The 19870-nt window shown below is 45.1% G+C and overlaps 1 protein-coding gene across 1 annotated transcript in view; it reads left to right on the top strand.

Annotated features, from left to right (window-relative positions):
- Positions 1-14930, top strand: part of LOC119390875 (uncharacterized) — a 62724-nt gene extending 47794 nt beyond the window's left edge. Inside the window, exons 4-5 of the mRNA XM_037658580.2 lie at positions 6296-6337; positions 14835-14930. Of these exons, the coding sequence (XP_037514508.2) occupies positions 6296-6337; positions 14835-14930 (138 nt within the window). The remainder of the gene's footprint in view (positions 1-6295; positions 6338-14834) is intronic.
- Positions 14931-19870: the final 4940 nt, after the last annotated feature.

The following is a 19870-nucleotide window of genomic DNA, read 5'->3' as shown; positions in this document are numbered from 1 at the left end:
CCATTTCCTGTATTTTGCTGGAATAAACATTTATCCATTCATTCAATATCATAAAACGCACGTGCTTCACAATACACACTGCGCTTAGTAGATGTCTGTCACATGATATGGCCGTCATTGTATAGCTTTAACATGATTTATTCATTCTAGCTAAATGAATCCAAGCTAATGATGTTAATGTATCTTGACATGCTATTTAACTGTTCCTTGATGCATATGCATGAAGTTACAGTGCTTATGTACCTTAATATGCTATTTCAGGAGACGGGCAGAGTGCACAATGCAAAATTGTTGCCGAAAAGTCTTTTCACTTCCTGACAATCTGTGCTTCGGTGGGTTCTGACAGTTGCATGGCAGGAGAAAGATGTCCCGGGTAGTTGACTGCATCCAAGGTAGATGCTGCAAAATGAGAGCGCACGGTCTTGTCACATGTCAATGTGCGCAAATTGACACGATGACGAAGGATTAAAACAAACAAATGAAGTTGGAGAAAAGAATAAATCGAAAACAAAGTTGACCTTTATGCACATTCCAAAATGTGACAATGTGATAACCGTGGCCTTTTGCTCTAATGTATATTCCCTGAAAGCATCATGCCTCATTCATGCTTTATCGCAGACAAGAAAATGATATCGTGCAAACAACTTTATCACGGCGCACTCCTGGGTCGATTGACTGGTCGTATGAAGCATGAGTGATATTCACTGGAGTTCCAAAACATGCATCACACCTTATTACTATCTGAGTTTAACGACTTTTGCCAAAATTCGTGTGGCCAAAATTCGTGTGGCATGACACGACTGCAGGAAGAACATGAATGATGGGTCTTAACTTGAAAATCATGACATGCATTTCATTAACGACATGATTTACACGACACTCCCTTGGTTTTTTACAGCGAAAGCTGTTATGAGATCATTTCACCGGCCGTGTCGTTTTTGGCGCCGTAGTTGTCCGCCGCCGCCGCGGCCGCTGCCGCCGCCGGTGTCCGTAACCAGTATCGCTCGAAATAAGAAAAAAACACGAAATAAGAAAAAAAAATTTCAGGATGCAACGAGGATCGAATCTGGGCCCTCTGCGTGGGAGCCCAGTATTCAACCTCTGAGCCATGCCGGTGCTTGAAACTGCTTTGCAAAAAGGTCCTATACAGGCTTCATGTCGGGAAGGAACCACATTAGCATATGCGATGTAGCGTGGTAGAAGAGTAAAATAAGCACCAAGCGTCGCACAACGCGAATTCTGTAACCAGGCGTCACACAATGCGAATTGCGCAACGACTAGCTTGTTGATTGCTTCCAACCCATTACAAAGGGCTCTGTCATAATTCTTGATCGTCATCAGGCACAGCATCAACAAAGTGCGCATAATGCCTTACATGCGTTTAGCAGGTACCACGGCTGTCAGTAGAATGACGAAAAATGGCACAGTGCCTGCTGCCCTACTTCTCAAAAATTACAATGATTTATAGCGTAGTGGGTTCCTCGCAAGTGCACTTCTATTGGTTGCCAAGGAAGCCCATAAGCGCATGATCCATTTCCTCGGGGTCTCAGTAAAGTTACAATGATTTAGAGCGTAGTGGGTTCCTCGCAAGTGCACTTGTATTGGCTGCCGAAGAAGCCCATACGCCCATGATCCATTTCCTCGGGGTCTCAGTAAAATTACAATGATTTATAGCGCAGTGGGTTCCTCGCAAGTGCACTTGTATTGGTTGCCAAGGAAGCCCATAAGCGCATGATCCATTTCCTCGGGGTCTCAGTAAAGGTCTTCGCCCCCCCTCTCTCTCCCACGTCAACGTATGTTATACAGCATGACTGGAGAGGGAAATAGCGACCGGGCGTCACCCAATGCAAATTACATAACTGGTGGGCCGTTTAAAGCTTCCAACCCATTACAAAGGGCTGAGCCATAATTTATTATCATCAGTCGTCGCATCAACAAAGTGCACATAATGCCTTACAGACGTGTAGCTGGTGCCTCGCTTCTCCGCAGAATGAAGAATAATGGCTTAGTAGGTGCATCCCAACTTCGCAAAAATTGTGATTTATGGCGTAGTGGGTACCTTGCTAGTGTACTTGTATTAGTAGCCCCAAGAGAGCTTACAACGGTGCTTTAGAAACGCCGCTCTTCCAGCTTTCGCTGTGACTGTGCTGCGGTTTCAGCGCAGGCCTGGCGTTTTTTGCGACTGTTTCGTTAACTTGATAGTTATCAAAATAGTTCTGGCGTCAGAAGAGCGTATGACGCACATAAACGACAGTTTCTAACGTGCAAATCATGACACGCTTGTCATGTATGGCGTTATTTTGACAACATGGTCTCGGGGGCGCTAGTGGCCGTTTCGCCTGCTTCATATACACCAAAATTGGTATTGTGCAGTGTGGCTGTACGACAAACATAAATGACAGCTAGCAACATGAAAATAATGACATGCATGTCATGTACACACGCCACGCTCATGGTGCGCTCGCGGCCGGTTCTCTAGCTTGACATACACCAAAATTGATATAGCGTGACGTTATTGTGCGACCAACATAAATGACATATAGTAACATGAAAATAACGATGACATGTATGTCATTTACGGCATGGAGACTGGTGCACTCGCGTCCGGTTCTCTAACTTGATATCATACCAAGACTGGTATAGCGTGACGTGACTGTATCACGTACATAAATGACAGCTGGTAACATGGAAAGAACGAATGACATGCGTGTAATGTACAGCATCATGGGTTACATGCCACGCTCATGGTGCGCTGGCGGGCATTTCGCAAGCTTAACATGCCGATTTTCTTTTCTTTCTTTTTTTTTGCTTTTCATAGCACTTTTCACGCGACGCAATGTGCAGAAGGTCATCTACAGGTGCATAAGCGACGATAAGGGCTCGCAAAGAGAGAGAACATCAGTATTACTTACCATTTTTGTTCCTGACTGTGCCGAGCACGCAGGGTGCCCATAATCTGCTTGGTAATGCACTGCGGCACGCTCGCTTGAGTCGACAGGCCGTCGCGATTATCGCACTCGCAGCGCAGCATGTTGCACTGTCGTCAAACCACGCAGTTCACATCCAGCGGCGAGAACACAGTGAGGCTGCAGGCACAAAACGCGCACACACGGCCGACACAGCTGATCACTTGAGAAGTGGCGTTCACAAGGCCTAGCCAGCCTAGCTACGACGATCGCGCCGCCGCAGGAACGACTCCCTCCTCGCGTTTCTTTCTTTTTTTCTATGTTTTTTTTTTCTTCGCGCGCGCATGCGGCGCGAAGCTTTGTCTCACTTCACTTCGGTAGCGCCTCGTCTGGCTTGCTTTTGAACTGGCGGGGGCGGGCCGCAGTAGGCTGCAGCCGCGAAGGTCAAAGGGCTTCCTCGCTTCCTGTCGAACATATGCAGCAGCCGTTCAGAGGGTCGCGTATATCTCTTTCTCTGGGCTATATGTGCAAGGGATTTGTGTGCGCTGAAGCATTCCGCCTCTATCTTTTACTTTTCCCCCGCAGAGCTGCATACATGCCCGCCAGCACTGAAGGCATTATGGAAAGCTTCGGAAAAAATAGAGAAAACATGCCATGGAGGAAATGAGATGGGAGTTTTTTGTTCTTGAACCCCTTTCGACGAACGGCGTCAGATAGTGAATTTACCTCCTTTCTTCCACATAATTTCTTAACGAAGTAAAATTGAGGACGCAGAACTTTATTACACCCACTCATTACACCCTAAGGTAGTACTGTCCAGACGAAGGTAGTATTAAGGAGGATTGTTGCCCTTAAAACGCCCAATTCGGCTAGTTTGCGTTTGCAGTGTATGTGTAGCTACTTCTCGTTCACTGCATTGCTTTTAGGGCAAAATATAAGGCCGTGTTTGACAATATCTATTTCGAGTGGATTTAAGCTCTCTTATATGTCTACTACCTTGCTACTATGTTCTTACCTGCCTGCCTTATCAATTTTCATCCAAATCTGCTTCTTCAGGAACACATTCTTCTAGAGGCTGTGAGTTGTGTATTGCCACAGGGTGTGGCCCTTCATTATGTCGAACCGCCGCCGCACTTTGGGTGCCATTTCAAATAACAACCGGATGTTTACGTGCACGTGCAGCCAAATTGCGTCTTCCATTGAAGCCTAAAACCTTCCCGCTCGCATCCCGGCGAAAAAGATTGTCGCAAAACCGCTTTGGCTCTCTTATTGCTTTTCCGACCGCTCAGGCGGCAAAGCGAACTGACTTTTGGGGTTTTATTACCGCCATCGCCTCCTCATAGGTAGGTTTAAACAGGACCTCAGAAGTTCAACACATTTACAGCAGTTAAAAGGCATTTACAGGGCACATTTACAGCAGTTATCGAGGCAGCAGAGAAATCTGAGTTTGCTGTGGTCTCAGAATACAGAAGAGGACGTCACTTTGTCGTGTCTTCATTATCGATGGTTAGCTGCCTAAATTTGGCTTAGGTAAAGCTAATGAGGGCTTTCACAATCCCCCTAAGTTGCTAGTAAATTATCAGTCTTATCCGCAGATCTAGAATGGCCAGAGAGCAGTTGCGTGCTTTAGATTATATTGGTAGGCCAAGTCACTCAACTAGCCTATTACCTTCGATGCTTGCGCGGCCGGAGAGCCATAGTGACACTGACTCGATAATGAACCTTCAGTAATATGCGAATGAAAATGTCTGTCGTAGTTTCAAGAGTTGAACGTATTTCACAGTGCACAACAATGCACATGCCTTATCTCTAAATATACTTGTGCAATGGTGTAGAACATCAAACCCTAACGCCTATTGCCGGGCTGCGCACGCCAGCATACTACACTGATACGCCTTTGTAAAATTCTTCGCAGGCGTTTTTAGCGCGAAGCTCGAGCAAAGTTAATTATATAGGTCCTTGGAGCACTCTACATGCCTTTTACAAATGATCTGTCACATTTGTCAATCTGCCACTACCAAGGCGATGCCGGCGAACCCTGAGCCACGTTGCTTTGTTAAGAGGTACTCCTGTTTGTTCGATGAGCTTTGTCAGCTGCTGGAAACGCGTTTCACCATGTGTGAAATGTGGAATAGCGTGCCACATGCAGCATCATTATTAAAGGTCGAGTGTTAAGATAAATATACACAACAAATAGTATGTCTTAATGGCAAATCTATTTCGCAAATAAAAAAGAACATGATAAGGTTCCTCCGATGAACGAAGTTACTTTCACTAAATATGTACGACAAGAACATGATCATCGTAATTAGAGCGAAATTCATTTGATTCCGTATTGAGATGTTCCATACGACTTTCCTTGAGTTCACCAGCAGCCTATCGGAGGCCTATACAGTGAACTAGGTTCAGAATTGTTAAAGCTATGTGCGCAGATGTGTGATGCACCGTTGCCCCGTAAACCAAGAGTGTTCGTACATGGCTCTCGTAAAGGTTCAGTGAACACTTTCGGACTCTGTTCAATGTCCTGTGCAGTAGGAGTGTCTCTCAACATATTCATGATGGGCTACGACGAGGTATCTTCTCTAAAAACTTTTCTATTAATATTTTTGTCCATGCAGCATACTATAGGCACTTCCCGATTTAAAAGTCCGCTCTTTCAAGAATAAAAATAAACATTCACAAGCTTTTCGCAGGTATTTACATTAAAACTACATTTTAGTGGCTCGCATAAGAACAATTGTTTCGACCAACGCAAGCTTGCTACTTGCATATGGCGAGGTAACATTATTTAGTTCCTGTTAACACGTCAGCACCATATACCAGATAAACCACGCTGCGGGAAATCAAGTAGCGCTGAAAAAGTAAATTACGCTATAAAAAGATTGCACCTAACCACTCCCCCTTATGGTACCCGTGTTCTCTTCTTACATTGCCCAGACAATGCAATACGAAACTGATACGAAAAGTGCGGTTCGACTTGTTGCTTTATGAAATATTTATCAGGTATCTACGACGCTTATTACCGGCATGTGTCGTAAAAGGCCACAGTGCCGGGTTGTGACGTAAGCTTCTAACCTATCAAGAAAATGAGATAAGAAAGATTGTTTATGGACAAATGCGGTATGTATTCTTGCCTTAATGCGCACTATGTGGTGAACCGTATACAGGCTCCTCAATATCGAGATGCCGTGTGGAATGTTATTGCCCCGCTGCGCAGCTGATGTTTATTCAGTAGCGTGTGCTGCTTTTTTTTTCTTTACGGAGGGGAGCTTTGTCGACTGCAAGGCTTCACCGTAAGTCGCGTTTCCAGTCGACCTTCTGCAACTCCTAGTGTGCCCTTACATCTCTGCGAGAATGATAAAATGAATGCGATTCAATTTGTTTTGCAGATAATTATGGATTGTGCGAAGCCATTGTTTATTCATTATTTGGTGAGTGCGTCACACGTGACACATTTCTTTCGCATTGTGAATAGTGTTTTTAAATGCGAAGCATTTCTTAGCGAACTTCTGCGACTTTAAGCGTATCTATCTATCTATCTATCTATCTATCTATCTATCTATCTATCTATCTATCTATCTATCTATCTATCTATCTATCTATCTATCTATCTATCTATCTATCTATCTATCTATCTATCTATCTATCTATCTATCTATCTATCTATCTATCCTATTGAAAATCGTGGGTTGGTGGATGCTGGAATTCTTGGTGGACAAGGTGGAAACAATAGTGGATGTGGTGGAAACTGTGGTGGTCATAATGGCTGATGATGGCGAGAGTGGAAAAAATGGTGGCAGATGGTGGTGGTGGTGGCGAGCTTCTTTTGGTGTTAAGTGGAAAATGCTGGCTGATGGTGGCGAGAGTGGAAAAATGGTGGCAGATGGTGGTGGTGGTGGCGAGCTTCTTTTGGTGTTAAGTGGAAAATGCTGGCTGATGGTGGCGAGAGTGGAAAAATGGTGGCAGATGGTGGTGGTGGTGGCGAGCTTTTTTTGGTGTTAAGTGGAAAATGCTGGCTGATGGTGGCGAGCAAAATGTGTTTCGGTGGATGGCTTGGTGAACAAGCTGGATGACGGTGGCATGATGGAAGTGCACGTCACATTATGTGAAATCACTGTCACTTCTAATGTTTTGCTGTTCAATGTGTAGAAAAATATGTTTACAGTTCAAGGAAGCCAACGCCGATCATTAAGCTTTTCAGCACGCTTTCTTTTTATTCATGCGGCGTAACCGCCTCAAGATTTGTGGAGCACAGCAGCCGTGAATGTTTACATTTTACGCACGTACTTATCAGGTTTACATCCGCGATGTGCTGCTCCATTGTGATGTTTACAAGTCTAGAAGTGTCGGTGTGAACAGCGACAGTATCTGTGTTACATCGGCGCGCAGTTGCCGAGAAGTAAATGAGCCCTTCCAGCGGGTAGACCAGAAAACAGCCGCCGCTTGATACCGTCACGCTAGAAACGCAACTCTGGCAATTCTTGCACACTCACTTACCTCAGCGGCACTTTAAGGTAACAGTGGAAATGCGCGCGAAGCTAAAATGCACAAACTTTTACCTTCGGCCTGCGTCGAGATAAGCCCGACCAAGTATCACTTCCACCATCATATTCTACCACCATGATTGCCACCAAAGGTTAGGCATAGCTTACCGACAGAGTCCGTCTACGTGTTATCGGCACTTCTGGGTTTCAGGATACACGATTCCGATGAGTACGAATGACTTTACAGCACAGCTGTGGCATCGGCTAACCTAAATGAAGCGTTTTTTCTTGTGTACGGGGTCCGCACAAGAAGCGATCAGCATAGATGCGACGCGCTTCCAGCAAACGCCTCCGCTCACCAACCGCCGCCGGTCGCACTCACCGGCGCTTCTCTGACACGTATGCGAGAACATAGACTTGTCAATTTGAACGCCTTACTGAACCAATATGATGGCATATTTTTCCCGCGCACTGCACTTGCGTTTGGCCGAGCTGTTCTGCAGTTGTAGCTAATGATACAGCGTCAGATCAGTGCGCTGGCACGGCTGCGCTGTAGGTTGCGCGAAAACAGCATCAGAATACTCAATCAACTGTACGCGCGTATTTATCGAATGAGATTTGAGTCGACATAAAGCGTCTGCACATGTCGCCCTTTGGAAAAAGCGAGAAACGGCAATTAAACCTAGCTGTAACATTCGGTTCACTATACCCGCTCCTCGGTCCACTTCACACTTTTTTTGGAGTTACGTTGTGAATTCTACAAGAAAGTTAGCGCTGTTGCCATTATCGACGTGCCATTCGTTACCGGCAGCAGTTTGTTCGCGTTTAATAACTATGCAAATTTTAGTCCAGTATGAGACATACAAAGCTGAAGCCAAACGGTGTATTCGTATGTTGACTAGTCATTTTGCAGAATTCAAAGCAACTGTCAGCGTGGCGTAGTGGTAAAGTACTCGGCTCGAGATCCGAAGGTCGCACGTTCGACTCCCGGTGGCGGCAGTTTTTTTTTTTTTGCGTACGGCTTTTTTTCTTTTTTTTTGTACTAATGCTTTCTACATCGCCTTCTATACAATTATTTATGTGTAACAGCTAATCACGATGGTCCCGACGCTGTAGAGCCGTTTTACGCTCCGCTATTCCCAGCATCCATCATACGCCAGCATCCAGCATACACCATGTGCCACCATCTTCCAGCACCATATTCCACCATAATGGTGGATGGTGGAATCCACCATCCCACATGGTGGATAAATTTTCAATAGGGAAGCCGCCTACACTTTGTGCTCTCCTTGCCGTTTCGTTAATCGGATGTATACCAAAATTGGTGTGTCATAACCGGGCCTTATTACGAACATAAATGACAGGTCATATCATGAAAAACATGACACGCATGTCATGAACAGCATGATTTACATTCCACGGCCTTTGGGCTCCCTGGCCGTTCCGTTAACCGGATGTGTACCAAAATTGGTGTGTCATAACATGGCCTTATCACGAACATAAATGACAGGTCATATCATGAAAATCATGACACGCATGTCATGAACAGCATGATTTACATTCCACGGCCTTTTGGCTCCCTGGCGGTTCCGTTAATCGGATGTATACCAAAATTGGTGTGTCATAACATGCCCTTATCACGAACATAAATGACAGGTCACATCATGAAAGTCATGATACGCACGTCATGAACAGCATGATTTACATTCCACGGCCTTTGGGCTGTTGCGGCCGTTCCCTTAATTTCATATATACCAAAAATGGTACGGCGTGACAAGAGTTCATGTTGAACATAATGACAAGTCCTAACATGCAAATCATGACGCGCATGTCATGTGCAGCATGATTTACATGACATGGTCTCGGGGCGCTCGCGGCCGTTTAAATGAAGGGATACATACGAAAACTGGTATGACGAGACATTTCTGTATGACGAACATAACTGACACGTGGTAACATGAAAATCATGATATGCATGTCATGTATGACATGATTTACATGCCACGCTCATGGCGCACTCGCGGCCGTTTCGCTAGATTGATATACACCAAAATTGGTATTGTGCGACGTGACTTTTTGAAGAACATGGATAACAGGTGGTAGCACGAAAACCATGACATCCATGACATGTATGTCATGATTTACATGCCACGCTCATGGTGCATTCGCGTCCGTTTCGCTTGCGTGATATACACCAAAATTGGTGTTACGCGACACGACTGTATGACGAACGTAAGTGAGACGTGGTAACATAAAAATCATGACATGCAAGTAATGTACGACCTGATTTACATGCCACGCTCATGATGCGCTAGCGGCAGTTTCAGTAGATTGATATAAACCAAAATTGGTATTGCGCGATGTGACCGCATGAAGAACATGAATGACAGTTGGTAAGATGAAAACCATGACATGCATGTCATGTATGTCATGATTTAATTGCCATGCATTCGCGGCCGCTTCGCTAGCTCGATCTACACCAAAATTGCTATTGCGCGAAGCGACTGTACGACGACGGCGAATGAGACGTGGTAACATGAAAATCATGACATGCATGACATGCAGGACATGATTTACATGTCATGCTCATGACGCACTCGTGCCGTTTCACTTGCTCGACACACCAAAATTGCTATTGCGCGACGCGACTGCATGACGAACGTAAATGATAGGTGGTAACATGGAAATCATGACATGCAGGTTATGTATGTCATGATTTACATGCCGCGCTCATTGTGCATTCCCGGCCGTTTCGCTAGCTTGGTATACACCAAAATTGGTATTGCGCGACGCCACTGTATGACGAACGTAAATGAAAGGTGGTAGCATGATAATCATGACATGCATGAATTGTACGTCATGATTTGCATGCCATGCTCATGGCGCACTCGTGGCCGTTTCGCTAGATTGATATGCACCAAAATTGGTATTGCGCGATGTGACTGTATGAAGAACATGAATAACAGGTGGTAACATGACAACTATGACATGCATGTCATGTATGTCATGACTTACATGCCACGCTCATGGTGCATTCGCGGCCGTTTCGATAGCTTGATATACACCAAAACTGGTATTGCGCGATGTGACTATATGATGAACATTAGTGACAGGTGGTAACATGAAAAACCATAATATTCATATCATGTATAGCATGATTTACATTCTCTGCTCATGGTGCACTCGCGGCCATTTCGCTCCTTTGATATACACCAAAATTGGTATTGCGCGATGTGACTGTATGACGAACATAAATGAGAGCTCTTAACATGCGAATCATGTTATGCATGTCATGTACGGTATGATACATGCCACTGTCATGGTGCGCTTCCGGCCGTTTTGTTAACGTGATATATACCAAAATTGGTATGGCGTGACACGAGTGCGTGATGAACATAAACGACAGGTCATGCATTTATATACCAGAATATGCGTTTCATTGGCATGGTGTACACTAGATTGTGCATGCATGCGTGCATGGCAAACATGCGATATATGGTGGACTAGATGCCATGGCATGAATGATTTCATTTGGCTCAAAGAAAAACAAGGCGATGTATGCAGCTCTTTGCTGGCTGCTTCGCGTTACATCGATTCCCACAGTGCGTGGGATCTGCCGGGTTTTGTTTTGTTAGTTAGTGTTTTGTTAGTGTTAAGAAAGAAGATTTATTCACGACGTATGTCACAAACAAAAATAAGCGTGTGCAGCAGCTATTGCGACACAGGGGAATGACAATCTTATAGAACGAAACGCAGTATCACGAGCGAGTGGTGGGCAGTTTCACGAGATCGGGTAGCCTGGATTAATATCGATAGCAGTGATACTTGAACACCTCAACGACTGCCGACTGTGCATGCCGCTACTATCGAGTTTTAATCATTCTTTTTCACTCAGCAGCTCTGCCAGTAAATAGTTTCAGCCTTTCCGTTTATGATTGCGAACAGTGTTTATGTGCCTCTGTCCTGTAAATACAGAATAACCGCGTATAGACGATCTCCCTGTGTAGCAGACTCCTGCACGCTATGTCACCGATAATGCCGAATTTATTCCCAGTGGTGTTCTCACATACAGCGTGTTCATAAATAACCCGGCTTTGCAAGCTAAACCTGATCCACCGCGTTGGAATGAGTAGAAAATTTTGGTACTTTCATGCGCCTGCATTGCGAGTATGTTCTAGGCAATGTAACGAGAGTGTCATTGCTTTCCGAAGAGCGGAAGCGTTGATAGGGTTGGATCTTCGCAGATGCCTCAACCTCACTGCTGACAGTCGTCTCGTTTCGAATTAAATGAGCGCGCAATAAAAGGCAAGCAATGCAGCAAAGCTTGGTTATACGTCATACCTATGCTGCTGTAGCAATCACACAAGGTTTTTCTGAGATGATCGTCGATATACGCCCTCGGAAGCGTTTGAGCGTTAAGGCAAACGATCGTCACAGCCACGCTTCGCCGATTTACCATGTGTGTCCCAAAATGTTTATCTCCTCTCAACTGCACAAAGTCAGGCATGTGACGCACTTTATTACACTTGAACACTAGTCGAAAGGGACCAATAGCTTCTTGACAGTTCTACAAGCTCGCACCTAAAATGGTGAGCATAGGTCGACAAACTCACTCATGAGTCGACTCACGGAGACTCACCCAGACTGAGATCGGGCTGTGAGTCTGAGTCTCAGTGAGGCCGGGTGAGTAATATTTTGGTGAGCTTCAGTCCTGGTGAGCCCGGTTAAGGAAAATTTAGAGACTAAGCTTGAGCCCTAGTGAGTCTCGTTGACGAAAATTGTGACTCTGTGTGAGAGTGAGTTCGGTTGGGCAAAATATTGGTGAGACGGAGTCCGAGTGAGCCCTAAGCGAAAAATGTAGGTCGTGAATGAGTCTGAGTAGTGGTGTGGCCAGGGGCGGGGGGAAGGACAACGGGCCCGTGCCCCCCCCCCACCACCCGATTTTTTTCTCATGCCACATACACAGCACAAAATGACACTCAACTACATCTGTCTGCCCTGCCCCACTTCAGATCATGAAGGTACCCCCCCCCCCCCCCCCCCGAAAAAAATTTCTGCCTACGCCCCTGAGTTTAAGTGAGCTCCACCTTTATAGCCGACCTACGGTTCTATCTACTGCGCTTCAGCATTACCATCAGCCTTACATCGGCTTACATTTATACTCGTATATTCACACATATCTCGACACACTAGCCTTTATGCGCCACCACAATATTTATTTATCACAAGTGTGAGTTATTGGGGGCCATGACCTTCCTCCGCAAACTCTTTCACGAGAAGCTCTTGATAAACATATCTCTTGTGAGTCATTTCTTTTCTAAAAATCTCCTTATACTGGATTGAAACCACTGTAACTCGTATTTGAAGGTACAAGAACAAAAGACATTGCGTAGACCGCCGATTATGTGACATATTGGCGTTAAAGAGCATTGATACCATGATCGAAAAAGCCAGTTTTACGCTAACGAACTCATGAGTCGACTCACTGAGGCTCACTCAAACTCAAGCCAAGTCTGAGTCTGAGTGAGTCCGACTGAGTAATATGTTGGCGAGTTTGAGTCCGATTGAGTCCGGTTGAGAAAAAGTTTAGTTTGTCTGAGTCCGAGTAATTCCGATTGATGAAAATTTTGGCGAGTCTGAGTCCCAGTGAGCAGTCTGAGCAAAATATATTTCTTGATATAGTCTGAGTGAGCTCTAATCTTTTTGCCGTCTTATGCTGGCGAGTGATAAAAACAACCACTAAACATAACTGTTATCACACGTATATCTACATCGGGCGGGATGATCGTCTGGGGCCACGGATTTGCCCCGTTTATAAAGGTGTAACAATTCTAGTGAAAGCCGCATTGACACTGAAAACTTACTTAGCAAGTAATACGACACGTCGTATGGTCAATACGACACGTCGCATGGTTAGTAAGTATACCTAAACCAACATTTTGGTGAAGGAACGCAGAACGAATGGCATAAATGCTTGAACGCTCGGTGCCTCATTCGAACGCTTACTGCAGCGTGCCTCTGTGTGTTCTTCAGCATGGAGGTGATTTACTTAACTGGAATAACCGGTTTTGAAGTTTTACTGCGGCAGTATAATCGCTTCTTGAAAACCATTAGCAAAGCGTCAATTTGCGATGGTGGCCCCCTTTTATCACAGATATTAAGGGCAGCCGAAAACACAAGAACACCTTATCATTCGTGTTTGTATACACTGTAAAGGCCTGTAAGTCTGGCACAGTTCCTATGCGGTTCTACTGTGGAGCAGGAGGCGGTGGGTTCGATTGCGGGCCACGGAAGCATTGGCTGATGAGCCTGGAAATTCAATGACGCCCATGTACCCATAGAATAAAACGCAATGTAAGCAAGAAATCAGTGTGGCCGAAATAATGTGCAGGCCTCCAGGGGCGTAGCCAGAAATTTTTTTTCGGGGGGGTTCAACCATACTTTATGTATGTTCCTGCGTGCGTTTGTATGTGTGCGTGCCTATATACGCAAGCAAAACTGAAAAATTTCGGGGGGGTTTGAACCCCCCCAAATCCCCCCCTTGGCTACGCCCCTGCAGGCCTCCGCTGTAGCCCCCGTAAACCATCTAGCATTGCTTCAGAACCCCTAACCAACTCTTCCCGCAGACACCCCCCCCCCCCCATCCTAACAAAATAAGTTATTCGTTTATCCTCAAGGCGTCAGAGAACGACACGTCGCATGGTTATACGCATAGGCGTGCGCAGGGTTCCTCATTAGGGGGGGGCGAAGGTTCATCGCAGCGCTCTCCCCCCACCCTACTAAGTCCATGTATGGGGCAGATTTTGCGCCCCCCTCCCACCTCTTAGGTGACTAGAAGGGTCAATGTACGGGGCAGATTTTGCGCCCCCCCCCCCCTCTTAGATGATTAAAGGGGGCGGCCGCCCCCGCTGCCCCCCCCCCCCCCCCCCCCCCCTGTGCGCACGCCTATGGTTATACGGGCAGCATGGCACACTGTTTTATATTTGAGTTCATGACACTGTTAACCCCATTATTAGCTTAACAGTAACATATTCAACAGTTTCTCTGAAGAAAGTGTACTTTTATCTTCGGATGAAAAAATCCGTAAACGGTGGGTGGGTTCGCGAGCCGACGTTTCGATGAACTTGCTTTCTTCAAGGCTCGAAGGTTTCAGGAGTTCCAGCCTTGAAGAAGACAAGTCCATTTGCCGAAACGTCGGCTCGAGCACCCACCCCCTGTATACGGATTGTTTTCATCGCAAGCTTGAATGTTCCCCTTCCTGCCGTTTTTTTTTTACATTCAAATCCCGTGATTTTAATACAGGCAAGCTCAGTTTTAATCAATGACAGCATGCCTGTCGTCGTAAAATATTGAGATTTAATTCACAATCCCTCTATAAGAAGTTTCTAAAATGTTTTAAAGCAAGTTTTGAAGAAAGTTTCTTTGTTTTCCTTATTCGCATCAGAAGCAAAGGCCAGAGCTGGCGGATTACACAGAGCCCTCGATGGCGGCGGTGGTGAGTGCTTCTACATGTACTAGCAATGCCGGATATAGGAATTAATATTTTGAATGCATTACCGTGACTGATTTAATGATGATGTGAGCCAACAAATGCAGCCATCGGATGACAAAATGCACGAAAACTCGTAACCGAGTGTGGAAGTCAACGTTAGCGAACAATTACTTTCGCAAGGATTTCGTTCTATATCGTGAAAATATTCGCTGCGATGTCACTATTACCACTAATACTCTGTCTGGTGTGTACCTTCCGTTGCACTAATGGCGGATTATCAGCGGTGCTTTGCTTAATCAGGCGGGTGCAAACGTCTCTAAGGAGAAATTATCCAGGGCACGCTTTATGATTTATTTATAGAAAGCTAGATTTTTTGTAAAAAGCCTACGACATCTTTGTCCGTACAAGTAGCCTTAAGACGAAATGAGCGCCAAATACCTTGAATTTGTTGGATGCATCGGGGAGCATGCAGGTAGACTCGATATGTACAGACGGGTCCAATGTTAAAGGGAACAGTTGCGTTTCGGGTATGTCCGGATTTCGCTCTCCTACAAAAGTGTAATGGTTTAGATTTGCATAACACTACTGGTGGTTGACAGTTGCGAACCCTTATCATAGACTAGTAACGTCCACGAAGAATCTGTCCGCATGCACTAGCCGTTAGGGGCCAACAAACTGAAAGTTGCTCATTCGAGTGTTCTCTTTAACAATGTACCGTACTGTACTTCACGAAATTGAAAACACGGCAATAATACTGCAGTATATGCCTGTGTTAAAGATGCACTCGTGTTGCCACACATATTTCCATGCGCCTTACGCAATATATAATCAGGAAGAATGCAAGGGCAACGAGGGTAAGTACAATATAAGGTAGACATGTATGGGCAGTCTGTTAAAAAGTAGTAGCATAAAAAGAAAAAAATAGGTGGATCCCACGCGTCGTGGGAATCGGTTTCTTGCATAGCAGTCAGCGAGTACGTCTGTGCTGTGCTTCCTGGCTTCGAGCCAAGGGTTACGAGGTGGATCGACGTGATTTTGTAAGTGTAGTAGCTGTGTGCGCATAGTGGGCTTACCAGGCACGTCGACAACACAGGCGTTTAAAGGATAAGTTATGGTGCGACGTAACAGCAGCACGCACGTTAGAGTACATATGTCAGTATTATCGAAAATAAGTGCACTTTATGGTGCAATCACGCGAATGTCATACGAAACTTTCGTTAATGTATTCCTCCGGGGTCGAGCAATGCTTCAACATAAGCTTGCTGAATCATAGGAATACAAATGCAATGTTTATTAGGTTGCTATAAAAATACACATCATCTCCCCCTTCGGGCAACCATGGTGGAATGCGAAAGCATCGCGGAGGGTGCGCATCGAGTTTCCGTTTCTCTTATGTGACTTATGAGAGAGTGGTCGTCGAGGCGTTTGAATTACCGCTTGCCGACGCTGATGTTTACGTTCGGCTACCAGAGCCTTCCTCTGCTCCGCGGCGGTGGCGCTGCCACTGCAACTAGCACGGACGTTGACGTTGTTAATGGCGTTTTCCACATCGATGCACAGAGAGAGAATGACGGAAGCACAGCGAACGCGCGCTTTCGCAGCCTCGCAGCTTCGAGATTTGCTTGCCGGTGTTGCCGTTTGTGTTCAGCTTCGCGAGCGTCCATAGCGCCGTTGCGAAGGAGAGTGCAACAGGAGCGAGCGCACGCCGCATTATATACGAGCGCATAGCTGTGGGAGGAGTTGCTCGCGGGATTTCATGAAGAACGGTCGCATCGTCCGCGACGCCCTGGATATCTCCTCGTGCCTCTCGCTGATCGACGCCCCGTGACGGCTGCCTCGACCGCCATGCCGTGCGCCTCTCATCGACGGGGTCTTCGTCGTCTCGTCACCGACGTGCATCGTGCCCCTGGCTGAATAGTGGTGCCGTCCCTGAACTCTTGTGACCGGCTCCCCATCTTTCCTATGATGATGATGATGATGATTTCCTTGATGCATGGCTCACACCCACTCTGGGGGATTGGCCAAGAAACGATTAATTTTAGGTAGAAGTGACCACATATGATTTCTATGACTAATGAATTATAGAGTAGTTAGAAAAAATGCATAATGCTAATTTAAAATTCCGAATTAAAACCGTCCGGATTCAATTAAGAATTTTTCTGCAGCGGAACAGACATCCCGGTGACAGTGACCTAATGAGGAGGCTCCCAAGGATAGAATATTAGAAGTAGTGAAATCCAATCTAATTCGATTAAACGCTGCTTTGAGAATGTTTTTCCTTAGTAAATTGAAACGGTTACATGATAAGAAATAATGTTCAACTGTTTCGTCCTGGTTACAAAACGCGCAAAGAGGGGAGGGAGCCAGACCAGATCTATGCATATAAAAATTTAGTTTGGAACGCGACATCGTAATTTAGTAAAAATAACTTCATCTTTTTTTGTTGAACAGAAATTCCTAGGCCAAGGGAACAAGAGGTGTCGATATTCGTTTAGATGAGTGATTAATGTTTTGCCGGAGTCTTGAATTATGGCCCTATCTTCTTCTCTCTTCGTCGTTCTTCCCGACCACCTATCACTTCTTTCTCTTTTCTATCTACTTTTCTTTTTTATCCCCATCCCCTTACCCCTACAGGGCGCTTAGCCGTGTCGCCTATAGGCAGCCAGAAATTAGCGCCCTTTTCCTTTTCCCCCCCCAAGAACCACTCTACTATTCGCCGCGAGATCGGGCTACAGGTGGCACCACCGTCGCCGCGCTAGTGTGGATAGGAGGTTGTCGGCGCGTATACAAACGTGCACAACAGCGCTTCGTTGTGAGCGATGTGACCCGATTTCCGGCAAACAAAATGCTTTGATTGCAGCTTTGTAGTAATATGTGCGCTCTTCATTCCCGAATTAATGCACGAAGCGCGTCGAACGTTACAATTACTTGTGAGAAAAGCGCATTCTGCCAACGAACGGGTTGCTCGCCTTCGGCGACAGTCGGCATTTTCGCAATGGGTGATGTTTTCTTGTTGATTTATTTGTACATTTTTAACTTGTGTAACACCTACTACGCACTGCTATAGCGCGACTGAATTAAGTATTTACTTCTTGTTGATCTGGATATCCCCCAACAAATAGAAAGCCCGTATTCCTTCACGATGAGTTCAAAGAGCACTTTGTGCCCTGCGTGCTCAAATATTCATCCGCATTCCTTATGCAGTTCTCCATGAAATGTAGGAAAGTTGATAGGTTTACTGAGGAAAGCTACGTGGCAGGCAGCGCTTAGCGCTACGGAGACGTTTAACACGCACACGCTTGCTTTTACTCCAGTAACAGTACACAAAGGTAACTGTATAGCCCGGAAATTTCTCCGATTGATTACTCGCACGACAGTAATGGAACAAAGGTCCGGTTATTTTACGGGACCAAAGTACGCTTTTTCATACGAATAATGTCCGCTGCATTCCTTCAATCTAAACAACGCAACACAAACGCTCAAGATAATGTAAAGAAAAAAAGATGTGGCTTCGCGTGAAATTACTACGACATAAATGTAAACTACGCCATTTAGATTAATTTTGAGCATCAGCGCTATTTAACGCGCACCTTAATTAAGTACACGGGTGTTTTTGTATAAATTTCGCCACAAGTTAAAATTGCGCAAGACAACTCAGTTTTGCCATTTCCGTGTCATTTAATTTTCTGTTCTTTTTAGGGGACAATTTAAGTACCGAAGTGTCAGACGTGACTTAACAGAAATATTTCTCTCTAGTGGGACTAGGACCGTACACAACTAAAGCTCGTGACGTAACGTATAAACAACACCTAACCACAACGCTCAAGGGTGATTCCACGAGAGATCGAACATGCCTGTCCGGTCGCAATTTTTCTTTTGCCTGGGTTTTTAATATGTTATGTGGGCACATTCAAAGTGCACGGAACAGAAAATTTTATTTCCAAGAAACGCTCCTAGCGCGCCAAAAAAATATTTGCAGGTGGTGGCTCGGGCCTCTTGCTTTTGCTCACTGTAATGTTTTCGGATTTCACGGCCGAATTTAGCGCGAACTATGAATGATGTGTCCAAAATTTTTTTTGCTGGTTTTAATACGCATTACTGTGAATTACATCTATGCTTTTTTTTATGCTGTCCTCAAAAATAAGAAAATGTGAAAAAATGGCAAACACGGCCGAAATCAAAAAAGGGTCCTGAGTTTGAGGCGCCTTGGCGCCTTTGCTATTACAAACAGAAATTTGAAAACAATGTCAAATGTAGAAAAGTGCCTTTGCAACATTTATACGGAAGATCATTTTCCTACAAGCAGCGCAAAAAAATAAAAAAATAGTTAAAGAAGCGAGTTTTTTCAAAAAAGTACATTTTCAAAAAATAAAATAAAAAAAAACTCCGGTCTCAATCTTGACGACAATTTTTTATCGAAGAGCGCTTATGTCAGTGAACACACGGTTTTAATATCATATGTCCTCATTTGCTTTGTTTACGAGATATAACTGGCCAAAATGACCCTTGCAGTGTGTGCTCACTTCAGTGCGACTGATGGTTGTTATCAGCTTGCATTGTGCGTAAAGCCCAGTTTTAATTATTCTACTGCAGCAAAATCTTGCTCTGGTGGCTTTTCGTCAAGAAAAATGTGTTCTCAGATTTTATTTGTTTCTAGCGTGTGCGAAAGTGGGCTGCTGCCGCCTTCTAAAGGGTGATTCCACGAGAGATCGAACATGCCTGTCCGGCTGATCTTTTTGTTTTGCCTGGGTTTTTTATATGTTATGTGGGCACATTCAAAGTGCACGGAACTGAAAATTTTATTTCCAAGAAACGCTTACAGCGTGCCAAAAAAATATTTGAAGGTGGCGGCGCGGACCTCCTGTTTTTGTTCACTGCAATGTTTTCGGATTTCACGGCCGAATTAACGCGAACTATAAATAATGTGTCGAAAATTTTTTAACACGAAAGTGTTTTATGCCGGGGTCCACCAAGTACATCCGTCACGG

This window comes from Rhipicephalus sanguineus, chromosome 4, assembly GCF_013339695.2.
Source record: "Rhipicephalus sanguineus isolate Rsan-2018 chromosome 4, BIME_Rsan_1.4, whole genome shotgun sequence".
Taxonomy (NCBI): Eukaryota; Metazoa; Arthropoda; class Arachnida; order Ixodida; family Ixodidae; genus Rhipicephalus; species Rhipicephalus sanguineus.
Note: the sequence above shows the minus strand (reverse complement) of the source record. Positions and strands in the feature narration are given on the sequence as shown.